The sequence below is a fragment of the Lathamus discolor genome, chromosome 6, assembly GCF_037157495.1.
Source record: "Lathamus discolor isolate bLatDis1 chromosome 6, bLatDis1.hap1, whole genome shotgun sequence".
In the NCBI taxonomy this organism is placed as follows: domain Eukaryota; kingdom Metazoa; phylum Chordata; class Aves; order Psittaciformes; family Psittacidae; genus Lathamus; species Lathamus discolor.
In genome coordinates this window covers 631,801-657,526 of record NC_088889.1, presented here as the reverse complement: position 1 = coordinate 657,526, position 25,726 = coordinate 631,801, and the positions used below count along the sequence as shown (strand labels likewise).

Below are 25,726 nucleotides of genomic sequence, written 5' to 3'. Positions count from 1 at the left end.
ATGAACACAGGCGCTGCAGTGCTGGGTTCTGGGGTGCAGGGCCCTGCTCCCAACCCACCTCCTCCCTCGCCACTGCTGCATCTGCCAGACCCCGTGTGCAGGTTGAGACAGGACCAAACATGTCCTCGGGGAGCAGGTATTTTCTCTTAATGTCCTTTGACGCAGCGGGCGTCCTGTCGCGCCTTCTTGAACAGCTCATCCGGGACAGGATGCAAGGGCAAGGGGAGCTCTCCTGTTGCAGGAGAGCTTTTGATCCAGATACCAATCAATGGCACTCCCTGCTGACCCCTGGAATGGAATTCCAGGAAATCCAACCAGTTTAGCCAATCTTTTCAAGGAAGAAAAGATGGGGAAAGATGGATTTTCTGATGAGGAAGTTTCACCCTCTTGCTCTGCTTTAAACTGGTAGGTAAGAACAGCCAAATCGTCCTCTCCGGGGGATTCACAGCAAGAACCCTCATCCCAGAGAGCAGCACCCAGGTGAGTCACGCCCCGCTGTTGGTGAGAGGACACTTGTAGGGTGACAGCGGCTGTTCTGAGACCAGTGGCAGAGGCGTCATTCCACTGGAGACAACTGCTTCATCTGCTGGCAGGGACAGCCCCATCCCAACCACGTCCGGGCTGGGCCAGAGCTCACCAGAGAGAGGCTCTGCGGTGCTGGGGGGCTCTCTGGGCCTGAGGCAGCCTCAGCATTCAGGCGGGTTGGCAGACCCGTGTCCCCTGTGCAGTGACCCGGTTCCACAGACTTGTTTTCTCAGGCCTGGAGCCCCTGTGACTGCTCCACACCCCAGGCACATGCAGCAGCCTCCTCCTTACGTTACCCACAGAAGGTGCAGGAGGTACACTCCTGCCTGCAAGGACTGGTTGTGATGTACCTACAATTGCGATGTTTGCTGTGTCATTCCTCCTATCACTGCACATAATGAGGGGAAAGGTCTTCACCTGGGCTGGGTCTTTTCGACCCGTGGATGTGATTTTTAGCGTTACAATGAGGACAGTTCACTTCAGAACACGTTGAACGTTAGTTCCTTTGCCAGGGTATGGAACCTGGTGGTCACTCCGCCAATAACTCCTCCTTTAGCACAACCAACCCTGACTGTTGTGTTGCTCCTTCAAACACAACTAAGCTCCGGTTGTGCCCTTGAGTTCCTGATCGCTTCAGGAGGGTCACTTCGTCCCCAGCCCCAGAGCAGGAACTGTGTGACTGTGACTCCCGCTGCCGTGCACAGCGCAGCGCTGGAGGGGTCAGGAGGACAGGGTCCAGCTTTACCGAAGCCGCTGCTGGGCTCGGCTCGGTGCTGTCAGTCTGGGCTGCGCCCCGGCGGGCAGAGCGGCTCCAGAGGCGCTGACACTGGGACCCGGGACGGAGCCGCTGCCGAGCACCCGTAGGCTCCGCCCGCCCCGGCCGAGCGGCCGCTTCCGGCCACCAGCGAGAACTACAGCTCCCGGCAGGCAGAGCGCATGCGCCGAGGGCCGAACGGAAGTGGGCGGAGCAAGCTCCGAAAGCACCTCCCCTTCTGCGCGGCCGCCATTTTGTCACCGACTTTCACCCGCCGCCCGACGGGGCGGTTTTTTTTCTTAAAGGAGAAGCGACAGCACAAAGCCGCCCCGCCCGGCGCGCGGCCCGCCCAGCACCGGCGGCAGCACCGGCGGCAGCCCCGCGGCACGGAGTGGCCGCGCCGCGCGGGGGGGCAAGCGGCATCCCCAAACGGGCCTCGCCCGCAGGGCCAGGGGACTCCGGGGCAGCCGGAGGGGAGCAGGCAGCGGCGGCGGTAGGGAGCGCGGCGGTGCCGAGGGCCGGACGGCGGCGGACGGCTGCCGGTGGACCGGGATTCGGAGCGGCGGCCGCAGGGGCCGCCCTCGGGTGGGCGCCGCGGCCGGGCCGGCCGGGGTTGGGGGGGGGGGGGGGCCGGAGCGCGAGCGCGGCGGCGGCCCAGCAGCGCCTGCGCGGGGCGGTGCGCGCGCGCGTGGGGAGCGGCGCGCTGGTTGGCCGGGCCGCAGAGGGGGGGGCGGGCCCCGCCGCAGCCGGGCCGCCCATTGGCTGGGCGTTGTGCGAGCGGCGGAGAAAGGCGGGAGGAGCGCGGGCAGGGGGGAAGGCGGGGCCGGGGGGCGGTGCCATCCCTCGCCTCCCGCCCGCGGATTGGCGGGCGCGAGGTGTGGGTGGGTCGCCTCGCGGCCCCGCGTGAAGGTGGGCGGCGGGCGCTGATTGGGTGCGGCTGAGGCGCGCGGGGGGGTTTGGCGGGTGGTGGGGCAGCGCGCAGCAGCAGCCGCCGCGGCCCCGCCGGTCGCCGTCCCGATGCCCGCGGGCGCCGAGCAGCGCCCGCCCGCCGAGCAGGGCCCGCCCGCGCAGGGCCCGCCGCCCGCCGCCGAGAAGCCGCCGTCCTCCGGCCGCCGCCGTGCGCCGCCGCCCGCCGCCGAGCAAGGGGAGGAGTCCGGCGGCAGCCGGGTGCTGAGGGGCGGCCGGGAGCGGGGCCGGGCAGCCGCCGCCGCCGCCGCTTCGGCCCCTGGGGGGGCCGCCGCCGCCTCCCGCCGCCGTAAGGCCGAGTATCCCCGGCGGCGGCGGAGCAGCCCCGGGGCCCGGCCCGCCTCCGAGCAGCCCGCCGCTGAGACGCCGTCCGCGGCCAAGAAGTCCTCCCGGGCCGGGTGAGTGCCTCACGGCAACGGGCCCGGGTGGCGGGGTAGGGGCTGGCGGGCGGTCTCGACCCTGTCCCGCTCGAGTGGCGGCCGGGGCCCGCCCTTAGCCGCGGGGCACCCCCCTCCTCCGCCTCTTTGTTCCGGGCTGGCCCCGCCAGTCCCTAGCGCTGCGGGCCTTGCCCGTCCTGCCTGTTGCCGCAGGCGGGTCCTCGGTTGTGAGCGGGGCCGTGAGTGCCGCCTGCACGAGCGCCCGGGTGCTCCCCGGCCCCGGCTGATTTCGGCTCCGCAGCCAGGTGAAGGCTCGGTGGAGGAGGTGGTGGGATGGGATGTGTTTCCCGAGAGGTGATGCCGGCACCTCTCTGCCGCCTTACATCGGGAGTGGGAAAACGGCCACGTGTGCACTTGGAGCGCTTGGAGCTGATGTGCCTTGTTCTCACGACAGAGTCCCTGTGCTTTAGAAACAGCGGTTATGGGCAAGACTGGGCTTCTGCTGATAAATTATAGTTCACTCAACCTTCCTCTGTGTGAAATAATCCCTGTTGGTCTGAGGGGCTCAAACCAGCAGTACAAGAACAAGGCGGTGGGTCTGTCCGCAGCTGGGAATTGGGGTCATTGCGTTCATCATTTGTTTTCTGCTGCCGTGCTGTGGGAGCTGTCTCTTATTCTTGCTTTTGTGCTTTTTCAGGTGCACGGATAAAGCAGCTGGTAAAGGTAAGAGCTGAATTACTGCTACTGTTGTATTCCACTCAGAAGGTCAGGGACCTTCCCATGAAGGTAGCCAAACATCTGTTGGCTCTTCCTTTTAAAGCATGGTTTGTTGCTTGATGGCATGCATCTTCTTTCCGAGGTTTCGCTCAAGATTGTGGATCTGGGATAAGCTGCTGATGCTGTTTGCACGTGCCCAGCGTGCAAAAACTTAGTGTTCCAGATAAGCACTGGGGTATTGCTCCACCAGCAGAAGGTGGAACCACACTGCACCCAGTTCCACAGTGGCCTTGCATCGCTGGCAGACCCTGGGCTTGCATGCGTTCTGCTGCTGTCGCAAACACAGCTGTAGGGCCTCGAGAGATGTAGAAATAGGAATGGTCAAGTATTTACACTTGTACTTTTCCTGCTTTAGTGGGTGGTGAATTTCTTATGCTTGTGTCTTCAGGGGATGAAAGAAAAGTTTTGAAGGGGACAGGACGGCTTAATGGGTTTAATCAAGAAAGTCCCAACTGTGGGGAGCTGCGATCAGGAGCAGAACTTCAGTTCTTCCAGAGTGAGCTATGAACTCTGCATTGATTGAACAGCTTCTTGTACAAAAAGAAAGATGGAGGGTTTTGCTCTTCACCCAGTGATGGCTTCCGAAACAGTTCCAAGTAAAAGGTTCTGTGTGGTATTGGTTTTGATCTGGCACTAAAGAATGGTCACAGAAATGGTGAGGAGTGAAGGCTGTACACCTATGCAAATGAATCCACCTTTCTGCTGGAGCTGTTTGGTTCTTGTTTGCAGGCGTTTGTGTCTTGAAGGCTGCCTTTATTCTTGTAATCCTGTAACTCTTTAGCTTTATTCCTACAAATCTATAGCTTGCTTCCATTTGGGTGTCAAATGTATAACAGTTGTAGCTGGCAAAGTGTATTTTTGCAGACCACAGCAGAATTAACCAGTGTGGTTTTAGCAGGCACCCATTTGTGTGTGTTTACTTCTTGCTCTTATAAGAGCTTCAGCCTTCTAGGTCAAAGCAAAGTTGCTGAAACGTGTGAAAAGGTGTGGGGTTGTCACCTAATATGGGCCTAGTGTTAGCATTGTGTTTTAATGGGAATTCTCAGTGTTTTGGATATCCTTAAGCTAGAATATTTATGTGGTGGTGGTGACAGCAAACAGGCAGAACAGTCCCATATTTAGCCCAGTTCCTTGGGATGTGCTTGGAAGTGTCAAACGTCAGTCTGAAATTTCCTGGGTTTGGTGCTGCTCTGCGCTCGAGCCATTATAGACTAAAACTTTGTGCTCTGAGAGATTCGGCTGCCCCTGAATGTGAGAGTGGAGAAAGTGTTGGTTAAATTTCTTGTGCTCTTTTTTTATGATGAGACTTCCAGCCAGGATGGATGGCACAAATGTTTGTGTGGAAGTTGGCACAGAGAAGCGATGACTACTTGTATCATAGAATCACGGAGTGCTTTGGGCTGGAAGGGACCTTAAAGCTCATTCAGTCCCAGCCCCCTGCCACACGTGGGGACACCTTCCACTGGAGCAGTTTGCTCCAAGCCCTGTCCATCCTGGCCTTGAACACTGCCAGGGATGGGGCATTTACCACCTCTCCAGGCTACCTGGTTTCACCATGCTCATTATAAAAAATTTATTCTTTGTATCTAGTTTGAATCTCCTTCTGGCAGGTTAAAGCCATTCCCCTTGGTCTGTCCCTACAGGCCCTTGTCCCAAGCCCCTCTCCAGGTTTCCGGTAGCCCCTTTAGGCACTGGAGCTGCTCTCAGGTCTCCCCTTCAAGAGCCTTCTCTTCTCCAGGCTGCCCCAGCCCAGCTCTCTCAGCCTGGCTCCAGAGCAGAGCTGCTCCAGCCCTCACAGCAGCTCCGTGGCCTCTGGACTCGCTCCAGCAGCTCCATATCCCTCTTGTGCTGTTGCCCCAGAGCTGGGTCAGGACTGCAGGGGGGTATCCCCAGAGTACAGCAGGGGGACAGGGTTCCTTCCCTGACTTGCTATAGTCCAAAGGAAATCTGCCTTGGTGCTTTTTTTGTTGTTTTTCAGTCTTTAAAAGGGCAGGAGTGAGAAAGCTGCGGGTCTGTGCCCAGCTCTGCACTGGGTGAAATTCTTGCTGCACCTTGTGCTTATTGGGGAAGACCCAGAAAGCAGCTGAATAAAGAGTCATCCTTAGACAGGTCACGAGGCAGGAGAGGAGCTCCCCTCCCGCTCCCTCCTTTTTGGCCTTCAGCATAAAATGCTTGAAGAAGCCTGATCAGGTGTAAGCAAATTGCAGTTTCCTCGTGTGGCAGGGCTTTGTAGCTGGGATCCCTCTCTGGAGGGTAAAGTACCCTTGGACATTTCACCCCTGACTGGAGCTGCCTTGGAGGAAATCCATTAAATCTGTTGAGTGGTTCTGGTGAAGGGTTTGAATTTAGTGCTGGTGTTTGCTGGCACGAATACTGTTGTTCTCTGCTATAAAATACTACAGTGTAGAACGTAAAATTGGCATGAGCTCAGCCATAGCGGTTAGCCTCTGTATGCAAGGCACATGGCCTGTGGAACAAGGTGACCATATCCTGTGGATCTATCCAATGAATGACAAAGTTGCTGCACCAGAGTTTGTTCAGTAAGTTTTGTGGTCTTCTGCTTGGGGTTATATTTTAAAGTAGTCGTTGGGAAAGAAAGCTTAGAGGCGTTGGGTGCCTTCGATCATAACTGAGATGCAGTAACAGTGGAAGTGTCTTGCCCAGTTTTATGTTCTTCTGCGTAGTGCCATGGGATCAGAGGGCTTTTCTGCTCATTGACTTGGGAGCCCAGGCACAAAGGTATGGCTGTGCAGGTCTGATAGGAAGACTACAGGAAGGTTAAAGTCGAAGGTGTGTGTCGTGTCAGAGTTGGTGTGTGCTTGTGACCGTGCTGGTGTTCATGAAGGCAGTTGCAAAGTCAGCTCTACCAGCTGTATTTCCCATCTTGTCTGCTTAGTCACGCAATTGCTGTATTTCCTGGTGTGTTTCTGTAGCAATATTAGTTACATAAGTAGAACATTTAATCTCGGTTTATAAATGAGTTCATGCAGCTGTAGCCAGACTGTGCAGTGTCATTCACGTTCGACTTCCCACAATGCTGTATGTTCTTGTGGAAATAATTTTCATTTTAGTTAGGCCTGACTAACTTTAGTTATTGGAATATAGATTTAATAAACACAGTTCATGTCCTTCCATCACTCCATTGAAAATTCAGTGCTTACTGTGGCTCTTAAAATCATGTTGGCAACCAAACAAAACCTGCTTCTCTGACTCAGTTTGACACCCAAACCAGTTTCTGACTATCCACCTTTTTGTAAGATTTTTATCTGCTGTTTAGGAGCCACTTTGAAGAGTTTGAAATCTTTCAGTTGGTCACAATTCAAATCAGGTTGTGTGGTGGTTCTGCAGGAAGTGCTGGAGTAGTGGCTGGATACATGAAGCCTGGACTTACAGCTGTTACCGAGAGGTGTAGTGCCATGTGCCTGAAGTCACCTCCTTGGGAATCTGTTCCCCACTCAAGGGGTTCTGCCCAGCAGTGTGGGCTGGAGGGTGATGCCAGCAGTGCTGACATGCTCCTGCAGTATATGGTTGTAGAAAGCATGTGTTGGAAATGCAGTTGGGTGTAAAACTTGTGTTGGATGCTCACATGTGGAGAACTGTCTTGGGGATTTGTTCTGTGATTTCCTCCCCAGTCTTTTCCATATGAGGCCATTGTAATACACTGTATGGGTGTATGTGTCATGTATGTGTCATGTATCACAGTGAATTTCCAGCTGTGGTTTGGATGCCCAGGGAAGGTCAGAGCCATTTCTTCAAGGGCTGTGCAGGGATATGAGTGGGGAATACAAGATTGCTCTGTAGAAGTCCGCTTGTAACTGCCAGAGAAATGGTAAGATTCCCCAGGCTAAAAGAAGACTCTGGTTGTGTAGCACAGGTAACTCATGTTACACCTTGTTGTTTGTATTCTTAAAGCTTTCTGCTGCTTTGGTGATGACTGCTTTGCCTTAAGACTCTGTCAGTGTTTTGAGAGAAATGTCATTACTTAAAACCAAACCTCATAAAAACAGGTGAATTTAAATAACTCGGATTGCCCAAACCTCCTTTGACTCCTACAAGGATTTTCCTGGCTCCCATGCATACAATTTCACAGCTTTGTGGTGGTGGTGGTGGTGGGGAGCTGTTTAGATAGAGGTTTTCACTAAGATTTTTCTTCCTGAGTTTCATTTTCATCCGTGCTGTGCCTGATCTGTTATATAGTTACTATGTTAAAACTCACAGTTAGAGATGTCTATGTCATTGTGATTTTTGGTTTTCACAGTAGCTGTTTTGTAGCTTAATAATTCACAGTTGATTTTCCTTTTAATTAACTGTACATAGGTATTTTCTGAAGGCGTCTACCAAGGACAGCAGTGACTCCCAGCAGCTGCTGGCTTTGCACAGTGGCATATGTATCAGTGTTCCTTCTGCACACCCTTCCTGCAGGGAATCCTGCTTACATTTCCCGAAGTCCAGAGCAACATCGCCACTGCAGCTGCAAGGGATGCAGGGAGCAGGGGTAGGAGAGTGGTGGCACGCACAGCAGGATCCTGTAATGAAGGAAGTCCTACTGCTTCTTCAGGAAGTAAATGCAGTTGGTTTGGACTTTCCTTTTCTGCTCTTTGCAGTGAGTAATTGATATGGGCCTGCGACTTGTGCTCTTTCAGTGCTTGGGAAGAAGGCTGGGGAGGTGCTGGCTGTGGGATATGTTTTTACTGCTCAGGTCCTTGTCAGCTCGCTGTCAGTTACTCAGATGCACTCAGCACTTCCTGCAACCAGTGGTGTAAGGAAGCAGCAGCATACACCCTATCCTTGGACCAGTCTCCTATAGAGAGTATGCTGTGGGGCTAGGGAGTGACATGAAGAAACAAAAGCGTGAGCAAGTGCAAGTGCCACTTGCTGTGGCTTCCTGTGAGGATCCTTCCTGGAGAGTGGAGTCACGATACACGGAGGAACTGAAACTTGTAAGGGTGGGTTTATCCTGTGGGCTTGGAGACAGTGGACAAGCTTTGGTATATATCCCTTCTGTTTCAGTTTATGGCAGCACTGGTGCATGTAGAAAAATACGACAGGGGTTCTGAAAGAGATGCTTTTGCTGGTGTGGTGACCCTGCTTGCAGTGCTCTGGGGCAGAATTAGAGTGTGCATGAGAACGTGTTTCTGTTGTGTGTCTGAAATGGAAATTTGTGCTGACTACATCTTGAGTTAAGATGGGATGTTACTGGGGTAAGCTTTTAAGAAGCAGAGCAGTGCCCAGAGTCTTCTTTTGGCTGTCTAAACGATTACCAGAGCTTCAACTTCAGTTATTTTCCTCCCAGGTTTCCTTTTCTTGTCCCTTTTCCCAGTAACTTGTTTCCTTCACAAATGTTAAGATTAAACCTCAAATTGAAATGGGAGATTTATGTTAGGTGAAAGGCAGAAGTTCTTCCCTGTGAGGGTGCTGAGGCGCTGGCACAGGGTGCTCAGAGAAGCTGTGGCTGCCCCATCCCTGGCAGTGCTCAAGGCCAGGTTGGACACAGGGGCTTGGAGCAAGCTGCTCCAGTGGAAGGGGTCCCTGCCTGTGGTGGGGGTTGGAGCTGGATGAGCTTTAAGGTACCTTCAACCCAAGCCAGTCTGATTCTATGAAGATTAAAGGATGTTTGATGCCTCTTACGTGCCGTCATTCAAATCTGTGTGTTCTGCCCCGTATGCTGTTAGGTTTAAAGGCTGTTTGGAGGAATTGGCAAAATGGTGAAAGTACCTCCCAGTGGAAGCAGTTTATCATCTGGTGACTGACTTAAGGGACAGATCAAGGTAGGAGGAGCCCCAGGGCCAAAAGATTAAGAGGATTGGTAGGGCTTAGAACTAGATGATCCATCAGGCCCTTTCCAGCCTGAACCATTCTATCATTCTATGACTTTAAAATGTGATTTTGCCCATCTCTCTTGAATTTCTCTGCTAAGTGCAGGTGTCCACACTGTTCCCAAAATTTGTGTGGAGGTTCCAGGATGAGGTGGATAACAGTGTCAGTGCTGGAGAGTTGCAGGGGGGTGTACATGGGGGCATTTCTCAGCAGATTCATTTACAGAGTCATAGCTTCCATTGCCCTTCTCTGTGGGACGTGACTTGGGCAGAGGGAAGGCAGCTTAGTTGTTCAGCAGCAGCTTGGTGCTGCTTCTTGCTTTGCACTGGTGCTTCAACACCGGTTGTCTCATATTCTTTTGTCCTGGAGTCTGAGTTCTTATGATCTGGTGTCCATCGCCACTGTTGACACTGGCAATGGAGTAGCAGGATGCTGGTGTATAACCCATTTTCTGTGCTACTTCTGGGATGACAGGAACCCTCCAAAGAAACTGCAGCTAGCCAGAGCTGGGGTGTTGACCAGTTTGTACAGTTTGAAATGCAGAACTGATGGCAGCCTTTCCCATTTAAAACCTTCTGTGTTTCAGCTTCAATACATTCCAGCAGCTGCTTTTTTTGTTGGAAGAGTGGAGCCTGATGATGTTTTTATCACCTCTGTGTTGTTTCTCTAGCTGCTTTATGCCATTAGCCAAATCCTAACTGAGGAGCATGGCTTTCTGTGTAGAGATGTTAGTGAGAGGAGACGGATAATGCTGTGTTCATCCACAGGGCTGGGATTTGACCAGGCTAAGTGTGGTACCCGAGAGAAGACTGAAAATAACTGAGATCCCTGGGTAGTTAATTGAAAGAGGTTGGCACCTCCCAACTCCTTCCACTGGTGATATAGAGAAGGACAGCTGTGTTCCTAACCTTGACACAGACATGGGTCCTGACGTTAAGCAGGAAGTATCAGAACCTGGGGGAGGAATCCTCAAACACAATTAGAACTGCAACACCTCCAGTGGCAGCTTGTGATCACCTCTAATGCCAGGTCAGGTGTGTCGGACAAGAAAGCAGCAGGAGCAGGAGGTACTGCTTTCCTCTGAATAGCCAGTTGCTGTCTCTGTGTTTAGTGTTTTGGGTGTTGGTTTGTATTTTGGTGGTTTGGTTTTTGAGGCTTGGGCTGCATTCATCAGGAATGTGCTTGTGTGAAGGAGAAAGGAAACCAGAAAGAGGCATAAAATATATTCCAACCCTTGGGATTCTGTGATTCTGTGAAAATCCACAACTTTCTTTCACAGTGTTTTATTTCAGGCAGAGCCTTGGTGAGTACTGATTCCAGCTGCTTGTGTAGCTGAAAACTTTGCAGGTACAAGTTTCCTGGTGCAGCTCTGGCCTTTGCATGAGGGACCTGTGTCCCCTGTTAGGAGGCCCTAGAATTGTTAGGATTTTCAATCAATAGCTCTACACTGTTTTATGAGTTCTACAAAGTAAGCTATTTGATTTTTTGGAGGTACATAGGCATTCACAGCATGTAAAAGTGCAGTGAATGTGTTAGACAAGCATGCTGAAGTGAAAAGGAGAAATCATGGGGAAAGGCTTATTAAGCACTTTCACTTCAGAGAAAGGAAGCAAGATCGGAAGGTGAGTGGGGTACTCTGTAGAAAAGTATCCTGAGGGAGGTCTGTTTCAAATCCATAAGGCTAATCTTTAAAATACCAGCTTTTGCTAAGAAATTAGCTGAATGCCTGATCTCCCAAGGGAATAAACCTCTTTCAAGAGCAGCAGTGTGTGCTAACGCTGGCAGCATGGTAATGTTGGAGGGGGGAATTGCCAGAGTATGGTTCCAAGTGGTTTTGGATTTAACATTCGAAAAAGCCTGAGGATGTCCACAATTAGGATTAAAGACATAAAGCAGTTGTAGTTCACCATGAGGTCTGCTAAAACAGAATGCCAAAAAGGCGGTGTACTTCAAGCTCTGATGAAGTGGCTTTTATACATGCAAGACCTGAGTCTTGGTTGCTGTTTTACAACAAAACTCTGCCTCACATCCTGTATTCCAGTCAGATTTTTTTCTATCAAATGCTGATTATTCCCACCCTGTTAATCAGGGAGTGGGGAGTGAGTCACACAAAGGTCCATGCTAGAAGTAAAAGGATCATTTGTTTTGAAAGGCTTGATGCAAATTGATGCAAAATTAGTGATTTCAGGTTGGGAGGGACCTCAGGATATCTCTGATCCCAACTGCTCTTTAATGTGGGTTCAGCATAGGGTTCACATCTTGCTACTCAGGGCCTTCTCCAGTCAGGTCTGGATATGCTCAAGACATGGGCCCATGCAAACCTTGTGAGGTTCAACAAGGCCAAGTGCAAGGTCCTGCCCCTGGGCTGGGGCAGCTGCTGGTATCAACACAGGCTGGGAGGGTAAATGGGTTGGGAGCAGCCCTGAGGAGAAGGACTAGGGGGTGTTGGGTGAGAAGAAGCTCCCCATGCCCTGGCTTCAGTGTGAGCTTGAGCCCAGAAGCCCCCATGTGCTGGGCTGTACCCTCTGAGCGTGAGCAGCAGCTCAGGGAGGGGTCCTGCCCCTCTGCTGCGTGAAGGGGAGACCTTAGAGCAGCTCCAGTGCCTAAAGGGGCTACCGGAAACCTGGAGAGGGGCTTGGGACAAGGGCCTGTAGGGACAGAACAAGGGGAATGGCTTTAACCTGCCAGAAGGGAGACTCAAACCAGATACAAAGAAGAAATTTTTTATAATGAGCGTGGTGAAACCAGGTAGCCTGGAGAGGTGGTAAATGCCCCATCCCTGGCAGTGTTCAAGGCCAGGTTGGACAGAGCCTTGGATGACATGGTCTAAAGTGAGGCATCCCTGCCCATGGCAGGGGGGTTGGAACTGGATGATCTTAAGTTCCTTTCCAACTCTTAACTGTTCTGTGATTCTATGAGTGCTAAGTAGGGGGGATTAGCGGTGTTCCTCTGCTCCTGACTGGACTCCTGTTAGTGGGACTCAGGATGCTGTGGGCTTCCTCTCGATGTGCAGTTTGCTCTTCACTGGGACTCCAGCATGGCAGGGCTGCTCCTCAGCCAGTCCTTAGGGGACTGCCCGTGGGCTTTGCCAGCAGATGCTCCATAAACTCCTCAACATCTCGGGGTACTGCTGACTGGTGCTGAGGCAGCAGAAACCTTTCTGGATGGGGCAGCAGCATAAATGCATTTTGGGTAAAAAAGAGCAGGTCAGAGCTCAACCTAGAGCCCAGGCCCTGCGGAGCACTGCTGGTGCCTGTGTCTGCCAGACCAGTGGCAGACCTGGTCACTGAGCATAGCCATATACTTGGCATTAATTTCTTCAGCTCATCAAGTTTGAAATGTCCAAAGGCATTTGAATTCACTGGGGCCCAGTGTCACAGTGAGCACCAGAACACGAGAGCAGGTGAACTGTACTTGGGTATTTTTAAGGGATGAACTTGCTCACATAGGCATTTCAGCCAGTTCTGTTATGCCAAAACGTATCTGGAGATCAGCCATCAGCTGAAAAGAAACCACCTGTAGAAGCTATAAATGAGTGCAGAGACCTTAGGCTAACAGCACTGGTGGTGCTTTTTGCTCTAGTGTAAAATCAGAAACATCCAGCTTGGATTCCTCAGGGTTAGTACCAGGTGATGGCTTGACTTCGCGAGCAAAGATTTGGGAAGGGCTTTATCCATGCTTACTACAAGCATGCTGATGAATAAAAAGGCCAATGTGGGATAGGCAAATCTGGTTGCAAAAAGCACAGCGAAAGGTCTCCTTGGGTGGTATAGGTGAGGCACAATTCTGCGTTGTCTTTTCTCCTCCAGAGTAGTTCTGCGTGAGTTCTCAAAGGGGACAACAGTGTTATGTATGGTGTGTCTCCAAGTCTTCCGATTGGAGGTCAAGGTGGACCACTGATGATAGTCAATATAGCCAAGGCTGAGGTATTGTTTCAGAGAGTCCTTATGTCTCCTCTTTGGGGCACTTCTCTTATGGCAGCCGGTGGCGAGTTCACTGTAAAACACAATCTTAGGGAGGTGGTGATCCTCCATCCTGGAGATGTGCCCTGCCCCGCGCAGCTGCAGTTTCAGCAGTAAGGCCTCGATACTGGTGACCCCTGCCTGTTCAAGGACAGTAACATTTAACACACAGTCAGTCCAGTGGATGTTTAGAATTGTACAGAGGCAGAGCTGATGGAAGCGTTTGAGGAGTTGCAGGTGATGGCAGTAAATAACCCATGATTCTGACCCATATAAAAGAGTAGACAGTACAATGGCTCTGTAGACACTAATTTTTGTACTTTTCTTCAGGTGTTTATTGCACCAGACTCTTAATGGAGTTTTCCGAAGGCTCTATATGCCTATGCAATACCTATATGCCTATATTACCAGGTATACAATGCTGATTAAATATGTTTGGGGGATTCTCCAAACATGACTTTTAATGTGTTCCAGTTCTGAAGCTAGTCTTTCAAAAAGCAGTTGCTGAGGTTTATGAGTGTCTTATCTTGTAGTGCTTAGGGGAGATGGGAGCCAGCAAATAATAATCTTATAAGCCTTTATCAGAAGGAAATGTAAGCTGCTTTTAAACATTTGTTCTTTACTTAGAGGCAGTGGGAAATCAGATTTTCAAGTGCAGCCTGGCTGAGGCAAGGCCTCAGGACATACTGTGTCTGGCTAGGTAGAGCTGTGCTCCACATCTGAGAGAGCCAGTGAGTGGTTTCCCCATCAGAGTACATGGAGGCAGTTACACTGTTCACCAGTGTGCCCCAAAGAGCAGTGTGAATTAATGATGGGCTTGATGTTTTCATTATTCTTAAAGAGATTGCAATGGTGTTTCAGATCCCAAAGAAGAGAAGGAGGAGGAGGAGGTCTCCAGTGTCCTCAGCCATGGCTCCCCTGTCAGCACAGCCAGGCCCAGCAGGAGCTGGCGCAGCAGCAGGGCAGCCACCGTGGCCCGCCAGCGGGACACTGAGAACTCACGTGCCTCCAGATCCAAGACGGGCTCCCTGCAGCTCATTTGCAAGTCAGAGCCAAACACAGACCAGCTCGAGTACGGTACGTGAGGAGCCCTGGCATGAGAGCGCCTGGAGAGAGTCAGGTCTTGGGAAGCTTTGAAGGGAGCTGGGTGTGGGTGTAACGTGAGCTGTATGCAGACTGTGGCTGGTACAGGCGTGGTGCTGCTTGGTCATGAGTACCTTCTGCCACCAGCACTCCTGGCACTGAATGTCGACGGAGGTATCTTGAGACAGATGAGCTCACTGCAGCGAACACACATTGAAACCTAATGGTGACTTTTCCTTTCAGAGGTCACAGAAGAGCATCAGTCTCCAGCTGGAATCAGGTAGGAAGCTCTTATTTTGTGACATTTTTTCCTCTGTAATGTCTCAAGAACTTAAAATAAGGGCCTGAGGTTTTTCCAGAATAAATGCTTCTGTGAGAGGATTTATGGATGGAGAGTAGCTCTGCTTTCATTCAGTCCTGGACCTTTGCATTTTCAGTCTGGGTTGCAGATGGACTGCAGACGTCAGGAGATACTGTGGAGAAATGGATTTTAAGATTTAATCTGAGCGCTTCACCTGGTAGCTTTATTCCCTCAGCAGCAGAAGCTCTAGTTAGGTGGGTTCAGAAGAGGAGGCTGCTCTGCCTAGCTTTGTCTGTTTTGGCTGTCATGTTCTTAGTGAAATATGTTGGCTTTCCCCAGTCATGCTGGATGTGAAAGTGCTGTGTAATAGAGTCTTTCCCATCCCGAGAGATGATGCATGGGTATTATTGCAGTAGTGCTTAAGCTGTTGCTGCTAAAGTCCATCTCTTTTTTTTGCCAGCAGTGATGACGAGGAGGAGATGCTTATCAGTGAGGAAGAAGTTCCCTTCAAAGATGATCCGAGAGATGAAACTTACAAGCCCCATCTAGAGAAGTAAATTATTTGATTACACACTTACTGTGGGTTTAGACAAAGTACATCTTAGTTGAATGAGCTCAGTACTCCCCAAAGAACCTGAGGAGCTGCTAAGGTGAAATGGCTCCCACTGGGCACAGTGTTTTCTAGATACTGTCTACAGGTACGGGTCTGTTCTTCTCCAGTGGACTACAGTCTTCAGAGCCATTCTGTCTGCCAGGTTCTTCCTTATTTCTCTTTAGAAGTGGGACTTGATAAATGGACCTGAACTTTTATCCACTTTTTGCTTTAATCTTTGTGCAAAACAGACAATGGGAGGAGTATTGGAGTAATGCATTGTATTTGTATCTTTGTAGGGAAACACCAAAGCAAAAAAGAAAAGCTAGCAAAGGGAAGGAGGAAAAAGAGAAACAGAAAGAAATTAAAGTAGAAGTAAAAGAAGAAAGTGAGTTTCGGGAAGATGAAGAACCACCAAGGAAGTGAGTAAAACTCTGCAGTTACATGTAGCAGTGTGTCATGTATATTTTGTACTCTTGCTAGTGTACAACAGTGTTGTGGTGGTTTTCCTCCTGGCCTGGGCAGAATCTGTTGTTCTGATAGGAGTCCTGCTTCCTGATATCTTGGCATGTTCAACAAGGAAAAATAGAGTTGATACTTCCATATAGTTTAAGCTGAGGGTTTTCTCCATACTGTGTTTTTTGTCACCTTCCTGGATATGGCCGCACAGTATGAAGTACTTTAGATAATTCTTAAAATTGGTTTCTGCTGTGATGTATGAGATGGATTAGACTATATTAGAAAGCCAGTTGGAGAAGACGGCATCTCCTCTGTTCTGGGCCTAGAGGGAGACACAGGAATATTCTGTAAACATCCTCTTTGTACGTTTGGGACCATCGTGCCAGGGTTCAGGAGGAACAGCAGTGTTCCCCTGGCTTTGGAGAACAGACTTTTGCTGCCTGGTCAGTCACTAGTACTTTGAGTGGAGATTTGAAACCTTTAGGAATGCTGCCTCTGGAACTTTCATCTAGCAATTGAGGTAGATTGGATTTGTGTGTCAATTCCACTCCTTGGGATGGGGGTAAACAGGTTTTGTACTTGTAGCTCCTGTGTGAGGGGTTGGAACAAATGGGGCTCCCTCTGCTGGTACGTGCTGTGGGCTCTGCTATTGCAGAGCTGATGCCACTGGGGAGGGGTCAGATGCTGATGGCATTTTGAGAACTGGTTTGGTTTGGGTTTTATTTTCCTGTTAGAAATGGCTTTCTGAGCCTCATGCTCATGGTGTTTGGCTCAGACGCTACTTTTGTGCGTAATAAAACCTGTGCCTCTTCTGAAGGCTTGACTTGAATGCTGAGTGCCAGTTCAGCATGTTACTGGCACGGTCTTGCTATCAATAAAGATGTCTGAGTACAAGGTAGGAAAGACTTCCATCAACCCACTGTTAGTGTCTGTGCAGCAATATGATCAGGCAGGCGTGATGTTCTGAGCAGGGTGCATCTTACATTGGTCTGCTCAGACAAGATGGATTTTTTTGTCTTGATAGATGTATAAGCTTCTGTAGTTAATTCAGAGCACTGTAAAATTCTATAGTTAATTCAGAGCACTATAAAAGAGCTGCTAGATCATTCACCCCATTCTCAGTCATGCAGATTGATGTTTTTCATGTGGTGTGAAACCCAGCAGAGCAGAGAAAATGAAGTGCACCATTAATTTTGGACTGTGCTAGTAAAATTACATGTTTATAAAAACTGCATTAGGAAGTGGTAAAGGGTTGTGAGAGCAAAGCACATGATGTATCTCTTTCTCAAGAAGGCTGTCTTCATCTGAATCTGCCTCCAACTTGCACTTGATAGATCTTGCAGGAGCTCACAGCTCATGAAGCAATAGCTTGCTACCTGTTTGCAGCAGAAACTGAGCAGAGCAGAATCTTGTGTGCTGATGCACAGCCTAGAGAGGGATGAATTTAATGACAAGGGTGCAAGTTGTTCAGACAGTTGAGGTTTAAAAGAGAAAATGTAAAATGTGTGATGCCTGATAGAGGCTTTTTCACAATAGCCCTTCCTCTCTCCATCGTGGCACAAGGGTTGATGGCTTCTGACCGCAACCTCTTGGGTTGTGGCTGTCCCACAGCCACGCAGATTCCGGTGGACAGGTACCAGTGGTCAGCTGAGACACATCTGAGCCAAGCAACCACATTCAGCAGCATAGTATGCCAGACTATGCAGCTGCAGCCTTACTGTTGGCAGAGGCAGTGGGATTTGAGGTTGGAATCCAGGTTCAAACACATGGGGACGGCGGTCCCACAGGAGAGTGCTCTGTGTGGTGTGGCACTTCTGCGAGGTGCAGGGATGGTTTACATGGAGGCCTGGTTACCCCACTTCTTTAGGGAACCTGCCCAACTATTGCAGGAGTGTTTCGTTAGCAGTTCTGGAGTGTTGGGAGCTGGAGCAGGTGCTGACTTGCCAGGTGCAGTGTTACTTTTCAGCCTGGAAGTGTGGAAGAGTTCTGTAGTGTTTCTTGCAGCATGCTCCTGCTTTGTAGCATGCACTTCAAAAACTCTGCCTGCCACCAGTGTAGAGTCCTTCAGTTCTGTTTCTGTAACCCTGTTGCAGGAGAGGAAGGAGGAGAAAGGATGACAAGAGCCCAAGGCTTCCCAAGAGAAGGTGAGTGATCCTCTCTGCTCGGTTCTGTTCTGAAGACTTGCATCTCTTGTGTCCTGCACAGAGATGTTGATTGTCTCAAAGCCATCTCTCCTGCACAGTATAGAAGTCTGCTTTGAAGGTGGAGAAGCAGTGTGCTTTGTCTTCCATTCTTCAATTACCCCTTCTCCCTGTAGTTGTGGGGTTTTGATTTCTTCCAACTGAACCAGCCCCTCCCACCTTCTCCTGGCCCCACTTCTGAGTTCATCCCTTGCTGGGCATTGCCCAGTGAAAGGTTTGGGAATTCTGTGTCTCCTGGAGTTTTCTCAGCTCTGGGGAGAGTCCTCAAGGAGGGGAAGGAACTCTTGGACAGAGTCGATAATAGCACAGCCCAAACAGGAATATTGGAGCAGTAATCCCTTGCTCTCACATCATGGAGCTGCACTTGCACTTGTTTCTCTTGCTGCTGCCCTGGCTTCAGATCCAGGAGTTAACCGCGGCCCATTTCCTCACTGCCGCCTTAGGAAGAAGCCCCCGATACAGTATGTGCGCTGTGAGATGGAAGGCTGCGGCACCGTCCTGGCTCACCCGCGGTACCTGCAGGTTCGTTGACATTCCTCAGCTCCCATATGGTGTGAGGGCAGGGATGAGCCGCTGGAAACCGGCAGCTAATCCTTACCCAGCACTGAAGTGCTCGTTTCTGATGCTGTCTTTTTGTTCGACTTAATCAGTTGTGGCCACGTGTCTCTATCTGTCCTGTTGCTAGATGTCCATGTTAGTTTGGCTTTCTTCTCTCAATGGAGATCAAAGCCTTTGTGTTCATGTATAAGGGTGTCTTGTCAGTGATTGGAGTCTGGTAGCCTGCCGAGGGGTTCCAGCTGTCCTCTTAGCCATGTAGAGAGAGTGTACAACCTTCCACTCTTTCTTTATAGCATCACATAAAGTACCAGCACTTGCTGAAGAAAAAATATGTGTGTCCTCATCCCTCCTGTGGTCGGCTCTTCCGACTCCAGAAGCAGCTGCTGCGGCATGCCAAACACCACACAGGTACAGGGAGGTGGGAAATGGATACAAACTGCTCCTTGGCACAGTGAACAAAGAGGGGGGGAAATGGAAAAGCCCAGAGGTTAGAGGATTTCTGGGGAGCGTGAAGCCAAGGCAGATGGCATAGATGTGCAGCAGCAGCAGGGTATTATTTCCCTCTGTATTATGATCTTCATAGCCTATTTGTTTTGTATTCTTAAGAGTTTTTGATTCACCCCCTGGCAAGTATCACTTGGGAGTTCTGTAGAGTAATAAAACACTCCAAGCTTTATCCTAACTTGCCAGTCCTGCAGTATTGGTCAAGATGGATAATTGGCTTTTAGGAGAGTCTTAATCATGTGTCAACTATCCAGATGAGCTGCTGTGGTATATTGTGGGACTCCTGCTCTGCTATGCCTGCTGGCTTCCCAGCACTTCTGGTTCTGCCGCTGCTTCAGCATCTTCACCTGCAACATGTGAGAGCTCGAAGGGGACCAGGTCTGCAGGAGAGTAATGCTCTGGTATTGCTTTTTAGATCAAAGGGATTACATCTGTGAGTACTGTGCCCGGGCGTTTAAGAGTTCTCACAACTTGGCAGTGCACCGAATGATCCATACGGGCGAGAAGCCTTTGCAGTGAGTAGTTCTGCCTGTCTCTTGCTCTCCTACTTTGAGGGACCCTTGGATACACCAGATCACGGACTCCACTGAGAGCAAGGGTGGCTCTAAAGTCAGGGCTGGAACTTGTTCCTGGTGTCCAAGCTCTCTTTAAACACACACCTGTAGGAGTGTTTGAGCTGCCCCTTCTCTTACGTACTCCTTGAGTTATTGTCCCAGGAGAGATCTGAGGAACATAAACCCTCTACAAATTAAAACTCAAAGAGCTGGAGCTACCGTGACATCCTATTTTATTGAGTCCTGGCTGTTACCCTGGGCTGCCTCCTTGCTCTCCAGTTCCCACAAGTGTGTGGGCACATCCCTTTGTTGTGACCTCCCCTTCTCCCCTCCCAGGTGTGAGATCTGTGGATTCACGTGCCGGCAGAAGGCTTCCCTCAACTGGCACATGAAGAAGCACGATGCGGACTCCTTCTACCAGTTCTCCTGCAACATTTGTGGCAAGAAATTTGAGAAGAAGGACAGCGTCGTGGCCCACAAAGCCAAGAGCCACCCTGAAGTGCTTATTGCTGAAGCACTGGCTGCCAACGCAGGCGCCCTTATCACCAGCACTGACATCCTGGGCACTAATCCTGAGGCCATTGCGCCGCCCACCGATGGCCAGGGCCTGCCCCTGCTTCCTGACCCCCTGGGAAGCGCTGCCCCTGCGGATTGCCTGCTGCTCAATCCTGACGGGATGCCCAAGACGTTCTGCGGTGCGGCCGAGCGCGTGAGCCTGGTGGCTGACGGGAAGCTCTTTGTGGGCAGCGGCAGCAGCGCAAACCCCGAGGGGCTGGTCATGAACACCGAGATCCTGGGAGCCACCGCCGAGGTGCTCATCGAAGATTCAGACTCCACTGGACCCTAGTGGGCGGGAGCAGGCGGGTGCTGGGACAGTTTGGATTCTGTATTTAAAAGGAGGAGAAAAGAGAAAGAAAGAAAAAAAAAAAAGACACAGAAACAGAGGAAATTTAAACAAATCTCACAATTCTAGTAAAGAACTGAAGGGTCTGCTCCCCTCCAGCTTGGATCACAGCACATCCTCTTTCTCCCAACCACTTCTCTCTCCCACTACCCCTTTGCAGAAAGGGGCACATGCTGCCATTACCAGAGCAAGTTGGTTTGAGTGACATATTTCTCCAAGGCGGGGGGGGGGGGGGAACTGCTGAAGCCCTTCCTCTAGCCCAAAGTAGATGCCTTTCTGGCTCCTTGATGTGGCCCCATTTGCAAATTAGAAAGCATTTGATGTGCTTTGGACAGGTTTCTTAGGACTCCCTCTTGCCCCTGGTCCGAACTTCTATGCATCGCTGCACTCTGGTCCTTGCAGTCTTTTTCTTCCTCCTGGGGCTGGGAGTTTGGTTTGGCACTTTAGGCCCCTCACGTAGCAGGGTGAGCTGTGGAACAGGCACATCCCTCTCCCTACCACGCTCCTCTGCTCCAGCTCTGGCAGGAAATGGAGGGAACGCCCTGGCTCATAGATCATGTTTGCTTGGAGAGGCCCGGGGGCTACGGGAGCCCTGCGTGGGAGAGGCAAGGAGGAGCATCCCAGTTTGACGACAGTAATTTGCACTTTGAACATGCTTCGCTTTTGTGTTGTGGTAACAAGATTCGTTATTTATTGATTAAAAAAGGGTCGGTATTCTTTAGTTATGTTCGTAGGGGGTGGGGGTGGAAGGGGTTCAGGCTGTTTCCCAGGCTCCTTCACACCACCGAGCTGCAGGGAGCACATCGTGCCATTGGAACAGCAGCTGGGAGAGCCGAGGTGAAGGCAGCCTCTGGAGTCAGATGTGTCTTGCAGCTTTTCCAGAGTAGAGGGAGAGCCCTTGGAGAAGAGCCTGTTTGCAGTGGGAGCCTCTGCAGCAGTGTTTTAGCAGGAGGATGAGGTGAGTGATGGAACAGCTGGCTCTTGCCTCCCTTCCTCCATCCCTCCCTCCCAGGTCGGGGGGAGCTCCTTGCATTAAATGCTCTCTTTGCCCTCCCTTGCTCCCTAGCTTGTCAGGGAAGAATGTCATTAGCCAGGAACTTGTTCTTGAGACTTAGGACAGTTGTGAGTTGCTTGCTGCTGAGGGATGTTGTGCTCCTTGTCCAGCTGCCTCTCCAGGTCTAGGCAATGACAGAAGGAGGGACTGGAGAGGGTGGTTTGTCCATGGCAATAGACTGACGCGGGGCTTGAGGGCTGTCAGCTTCTCTCCCTGACCCTGTTTGGGGGGAGGGTGTTGTGCAGCGTGTTCCCAGAGCTGCTTTTTCCCACACAAATGGCTCTGCTTTCCATGAAACGTGGCGGCTCGTGTGTTGCCCTGCGGTTGGGATAACACTAAGCCCTTGGAAAAGTTTACATAGGATACGATGTGTCTGCTATGGAGACTTGGATCTTTTTGCCCTTATCTGAAACTGTGTGGTGATTCAGTGGCCTTGAATTCCTAGTGCTTTTGGAAGAGGTGAAGGAAAACCTGGGCTTTTTGTTTGGTTGGTGTTTTGGTTGGATTTATGCAGTTTGGAGCAGAGCCGTGCAGTATTATGAGCACATAATCAGCTGTGTTGGCCTGTAGCACACAGCAGCTAGGCAAAAGTGGGTGCCTGGGGACTGGAGAACAGGAGTAAAACAATGGAATTTAATTGGGAACTACTTACAGGAAACTGACTGAACACCCACACTGTCCCCTGTGCTGCCTCAAAATCCAGCTGTGGCCCAAGCCTGACAGCTTCTACTGGGCTGTTTGTCCTGATTTGCCCCCTCCCTGTCCCCCTTACACTAGTATCTTTGACAGAGCAAGTTCAAACACTTCTGGCGTTTGTGGCTGAGCAGCTTGCATGGCGTCTGTGGCCTGGGTGTGGGCATCCCCTGTGCTTGCACTGTGGCAGAGGTTCAAGCCTCTCCTGGAGATAAGGATGAGGGCCTAGCGTGCTGAATGCCCATCTCCCGGGACAGTGCACATCAGGTCTGCTGCCAGATGGTGTTAAACTAAGCCAGTTTCTTCAGTTGTAATGATCCAGTTTCTTGCTTGGATCATGTTACTGTGATTTCCAGCAGGAAGCTTTTGGGTGCCCAGCCAGTGCCCTCCCCCTTTGCAGACTACAGAGAAGCAGCAAGATGCGATGTGTTCAAACCCAAACCAGCAGCTTGGGTCTCATGTCGGGTTAGTGTGGGGCTTGCCGTGCCGTGTCGTGCAGGGGCATGTCTGCTGGCTCCTCACCGCGGTGTGCCTGGTCCTGTGCCCTGCCCCGAGCCCATGGCACAGCCTTGCCCAGGGCACTACACCTGTGGGTTGCTCTCTGAGGGCTGGCACTAAACTGCTGTCAGGTCAAGGGCTCGTTCCCCTCCGGTTACCGACATGTGGCACCAGGCTGGGAGGCAACAGGGGCTGCCTCCTTCTGCGACTACCCTGAGCAGAGCCAAGGGTTTGCCATGGCGTGTGGAATGGAGCAGCCCCTTTGCTTCCCAGCCCAGACACCTCTGCTCCCTGCCACTCCCTGCCCTACCCTTCATGCGCACCTCTTGTAGCAATCCTTTTTCTTTTCCTGGTCTCAGCCTCTAACCAGAGCCTGCTATGCCTGGTGCAGGAGAGATGGTGTAGCTCCTCTCCCACTCCCATCTGAAACCCTAAAACTGACAGAGCCCCCCTGCAGCTCCTCCTCCCCTCGGTGTCTCCGTCACTCGCATGCAGTTTGCTTCAATAAATTATTGTAGTAGTTTGCAATAAAATTTTTGTATTCCCCCTCCCCCCGTATTTATTTTTTCTCTCCTCCCGGGGAGGGAGTGGAGGGAGCCCAGGGCACTGCGCCCGCGCTCGGCTGCGGGCAGGGGTGCCCCTCGAGGGCCCTGGGGTGCGGGCTTGGGGCCGGAGTCCCGCAGCGCTCTCTGCAGTAGCCACCAGGTGGCAACGACGCTGCTGGGTTTGGCCACCGGCCCCGGGGCTCGGCAGGGGGCTCGCTGTGCTCCGGTGCCGCAGGGGCATCGCTCTGCAGCTCCTCTTGTTTCTCTTAATCTGGGTAATGCATAACCAAAATAAATGTACTGAGGAAAAACCAAACCAACCAGCAGGGCTGTTTTTGTCTCGGTGCGTGCAGCTCACCTGTGGAGGGTGGCTGGGACCTTCTCCTCCTCTGTCTGCAAGACCCCTCTGGGAAAGGGGGTTTAGACCTGGGTGACCCAGTCGCACACAGCCATGGGGTGAATAAGAGGGCTGGACGTGGCCGGGACAGGCTTCTGCAGCCTTCTGCTGGGGTCTGGGTTGCAGCCCCGACTGCAGCTGGTGCTGGAGCTCCACCTGGGGGTTCCCCTCACCCCCTTGCTGCTGAGCCCACAGGGCTCTGTCCGGCTTGGGCTCCAGCCCTGCCGCCCAGGCCGAGGTGCTGAGCGATGTCCGGGCTCGGCTCCCCTCTTCCCAGCAGTGGTTTCCTATGCTCTGGCTCTGCCATGAGCAGGGGGGATTAGCGTGCTGCTAATGGCACTGTGTGGCTGGGAGGGAGGAATGGGTCGGAGCCGGGGCTGGGAGCCTGCTGCTGCCAGGCAAGCCTGTTCTGGGCAAGGCGCTTGGAGTGGCGATGCATGGGGGAATTAGGGAAATAATCTGTTGCTGTTGATCCCAGAGGCGGGAATTTGCAGTGTTGTGCCAGGCCCCAGGCGCGGAAGAGGGGGAGAGCCAGGCCAGCGGACGTGTGAGTGGAGCTCCCGGCTGGAATGCACCAGCTCAGCAGGGGATTGTCCTCCCCGGGCCGGGCAGGCGCCGTGCCCTGAGCCGGGTGCCCCGGCTGCCCACGCCATGGCTGCAGCAGACAGCGCCTCAGCCACGCTCCGGCGCCGCGACCTGTGCAGCCGAGGCATCCGCCTGGCCGGGAAGATGCGCTCGGATGTTGTTGACCTCCTGGACACCTACGTGAGTTTGTGCTGTCGCTGTGGCCCTGCGGGGCGGCCGCTGCCGCCAGAGTCCAGGGGGCTTTTAGCAGCTGGTCCGTGGTAGGGATGAGGGGTGAAGTGCAGCGGGTATCTGGGCCTCGGCGCTGCTGGGCAGTGCGTGGGCAAACCTTAAGCACCAGCTCCTGGCCTTGCACTGCCCAAACGTCTCCTGGCCAGCCCTGAAGCTGGAGCCGGGGCACCCTGGAGCCGGGGCTCGGGCGGAATGGGGATCCCCAGTTTCTCCTGCCGCCCGTGATTCCTGGCTACTGTCGTCCCTGCAGGTGGAGCAGCAGGGCCTGGATGCATCGGCCAGCGTGGCGGCGGTGGAAGGGGTGCCGGTGGCAGCGGTGGAGCGCTGGGATGAGCAGACGGCGACCCAGCGGCTGCTGGAGAACCTGGCGGCGTACCGGGCATTCCGGGCCCTGCTGGCGCAGATGCTGGAGGAGCAGCAGGAGCAGCTGGGGGAGGCCGATGCCACGCTGGGCCGGGCGCTGGCGGCCGTCCTGCTCCAGGTCTCGGCCTTCGCCTACCACCTGGAGGAGCTGCTGCGGCTGGAGAACCGCGGCCCCCCCGGGGAGGAGCCGGCTGTGCTGCCCGTGCCCCCGCACCTCAGCCTCTTCGAGAGGAAGCTGCGGGGCCTGGGCGTGCTGCGGGAGCTGGCCCAGTGGGCAGTGAGGTCCGTGCGGGACCTGCGGCAGCTCGCCAAGCCCAGCCCGGGCAGCGGCGCGGCCCCCGGCCCAGCCGAGAGCCCTTGAGGGCAGGCAGGGGCAGGGGCTGGATCCTGCCGAGTGGGGGCCTCCTTGTTCCCTCTGCAGAGAGCTGCTGACGGCGGACGGGGTCGTTGCGGGAGGGGGGTGGACGGGAGGGACCGTGTCACTGAGCCCTGGCGCCCGCACCCTTGGCGCTGTTCCCCGTGGGGAAGCTGGGCATGGGCCACACTCCGAGCTGGAGGGAGCGAGGAAGCCGGCGTGGGGTGAGCCTCGGGGGGTGCAGGTGTTCCCTGGGAAGCAGCTCTGCCGCTCGCCGCAGGTCCGCGGTCCCCCGTGGGCTGTGGCAGTGTTGGCCTTTCCTGTGAAGCCTGGTCACTGCCTGGCTTGCCTTGGCTGGGCGGGCAGGAGCTGCCTCGGGGCTGTGTGGAGGCGAGGCAGGAGTGAGGGGACCGAGAAACCCGGTCACCTGGTGAAGGAGCCTCGGGACGTGCCGCCAGCTGCAAGATGCGGGGCCTGACCTCCTTCACGCGTGCTCTCGCCTGGCTCACGACCGCTGTGTTGGAATTTCTGCTCTAACTGCTTGGGGGCTTTTGGGGGGGGGGGACGGGGTGGGGTTTGATCAGGAGGGGGTTTCTTAATCGCTTGGACAAGGTAACGGGGAGGATCTTTTAGCTGAAGGCTGTGATTCAGGAGACCCTCCACAAGGAGGT

At 52.8% G+C, this 25,726-nt stretch overlaps 2 protein-coding genes across 3 annotated transcripts; both read left to right on the top strand.

The window, feature by feature from the left end:
• The first annotated feature begins 2,281 nt into the window (after positions 1-2,281).
• ZFP91 (ZFP91 zinc finger protein, atypical E3 ubiquitin ligase) lies at positions 2,282-23,440 on the top strand. Of its 2 annotated transcripts, none has more exons than XM_065684750.1 (11): positions 2,282-2,643; positions 3,320-3,345; positions 14,040-14,255; positions 14,505-14,541; positions 15,026-15,115; positions 15,454-15,576; positions 17,707-17,757; positions 18,258-18,336; positions 18,666-18,780; positions 19,292-19,391; positions 19,767-23,440. In XM_065684750.1, exons 1-11 carry the CDS (start codon positions 2,297-2,299, stop codon positions 20,275-20,277), a joined length of 1,695 nt encoding a protein of 564 aa, XP_065540822.1. In that variant the 5' UTR covers positions 2,282-2,296; the 3' UTR covers positions 20,278-23,440. The 2 variants fall into 2 exon arrangements, with proteins under 2 accessions (XP_065540822.1, XP_065540821.1); XM_065684749.1 differs by having other exon boundaries at positions 15,023-15,115.
• Positions 21,231-25,598, top strand: CNTF (ciliary neurotrophic factor). Its single transcript, XM_065684759.1, has 3 exons — positions 21,231-21,292; positions 24,016-24,286; positions 24,588-25,598. Exons 1-3 carry the CDS (start codon positions 21,288-21,290, stop codon positions 25,059-25,061), a joined length of 750 nt encoding a protein of 249 aa, XP_065540831.1. The 5' UTR covers positions 21,231-21,287; the 3' UTR covers positions 25,062-25,598.
• The last annotated feature ends 128 nt before the right edge of the window (positions 25,599-25,726 follow it).

Excerpts from the sequence above, each read along its gene's own strand:
- ZFP91 (XM_065684749.1), top strand. The coding sequence starts at position 2,297 with ATGCCCGCGGGCGCCGAGCAGCGCCCGCCCGCCGAGCAGGGCCCGCCC. Across the intron at positions 3,346-14,039 it reads GGATAAAGCAGCTGGTAAAG|ATCCCAAAGAAGAGAAGGAG; the intron begins GTAAGAGCTGAA and ends ATGGTGTTTCAG. Across the intron at positions 15,116-15,453 it reads TACAAGCCCCATCTAGAGAA|GGAAACACCAAAGCAAAAAA; the intron begins GTAAATTATTTG and ends GTATCTTTGTAG.
- CNTF (XM_065684759.1), top strand. Across the intron at positions 24,287-24,587 it reads TTGACCTCCTGGACACCTAC|GTGGAGCAGCAGGGCCTGGA; the intron begins GTGAGTTTGTGC and ends TCGTCCCTGCAG.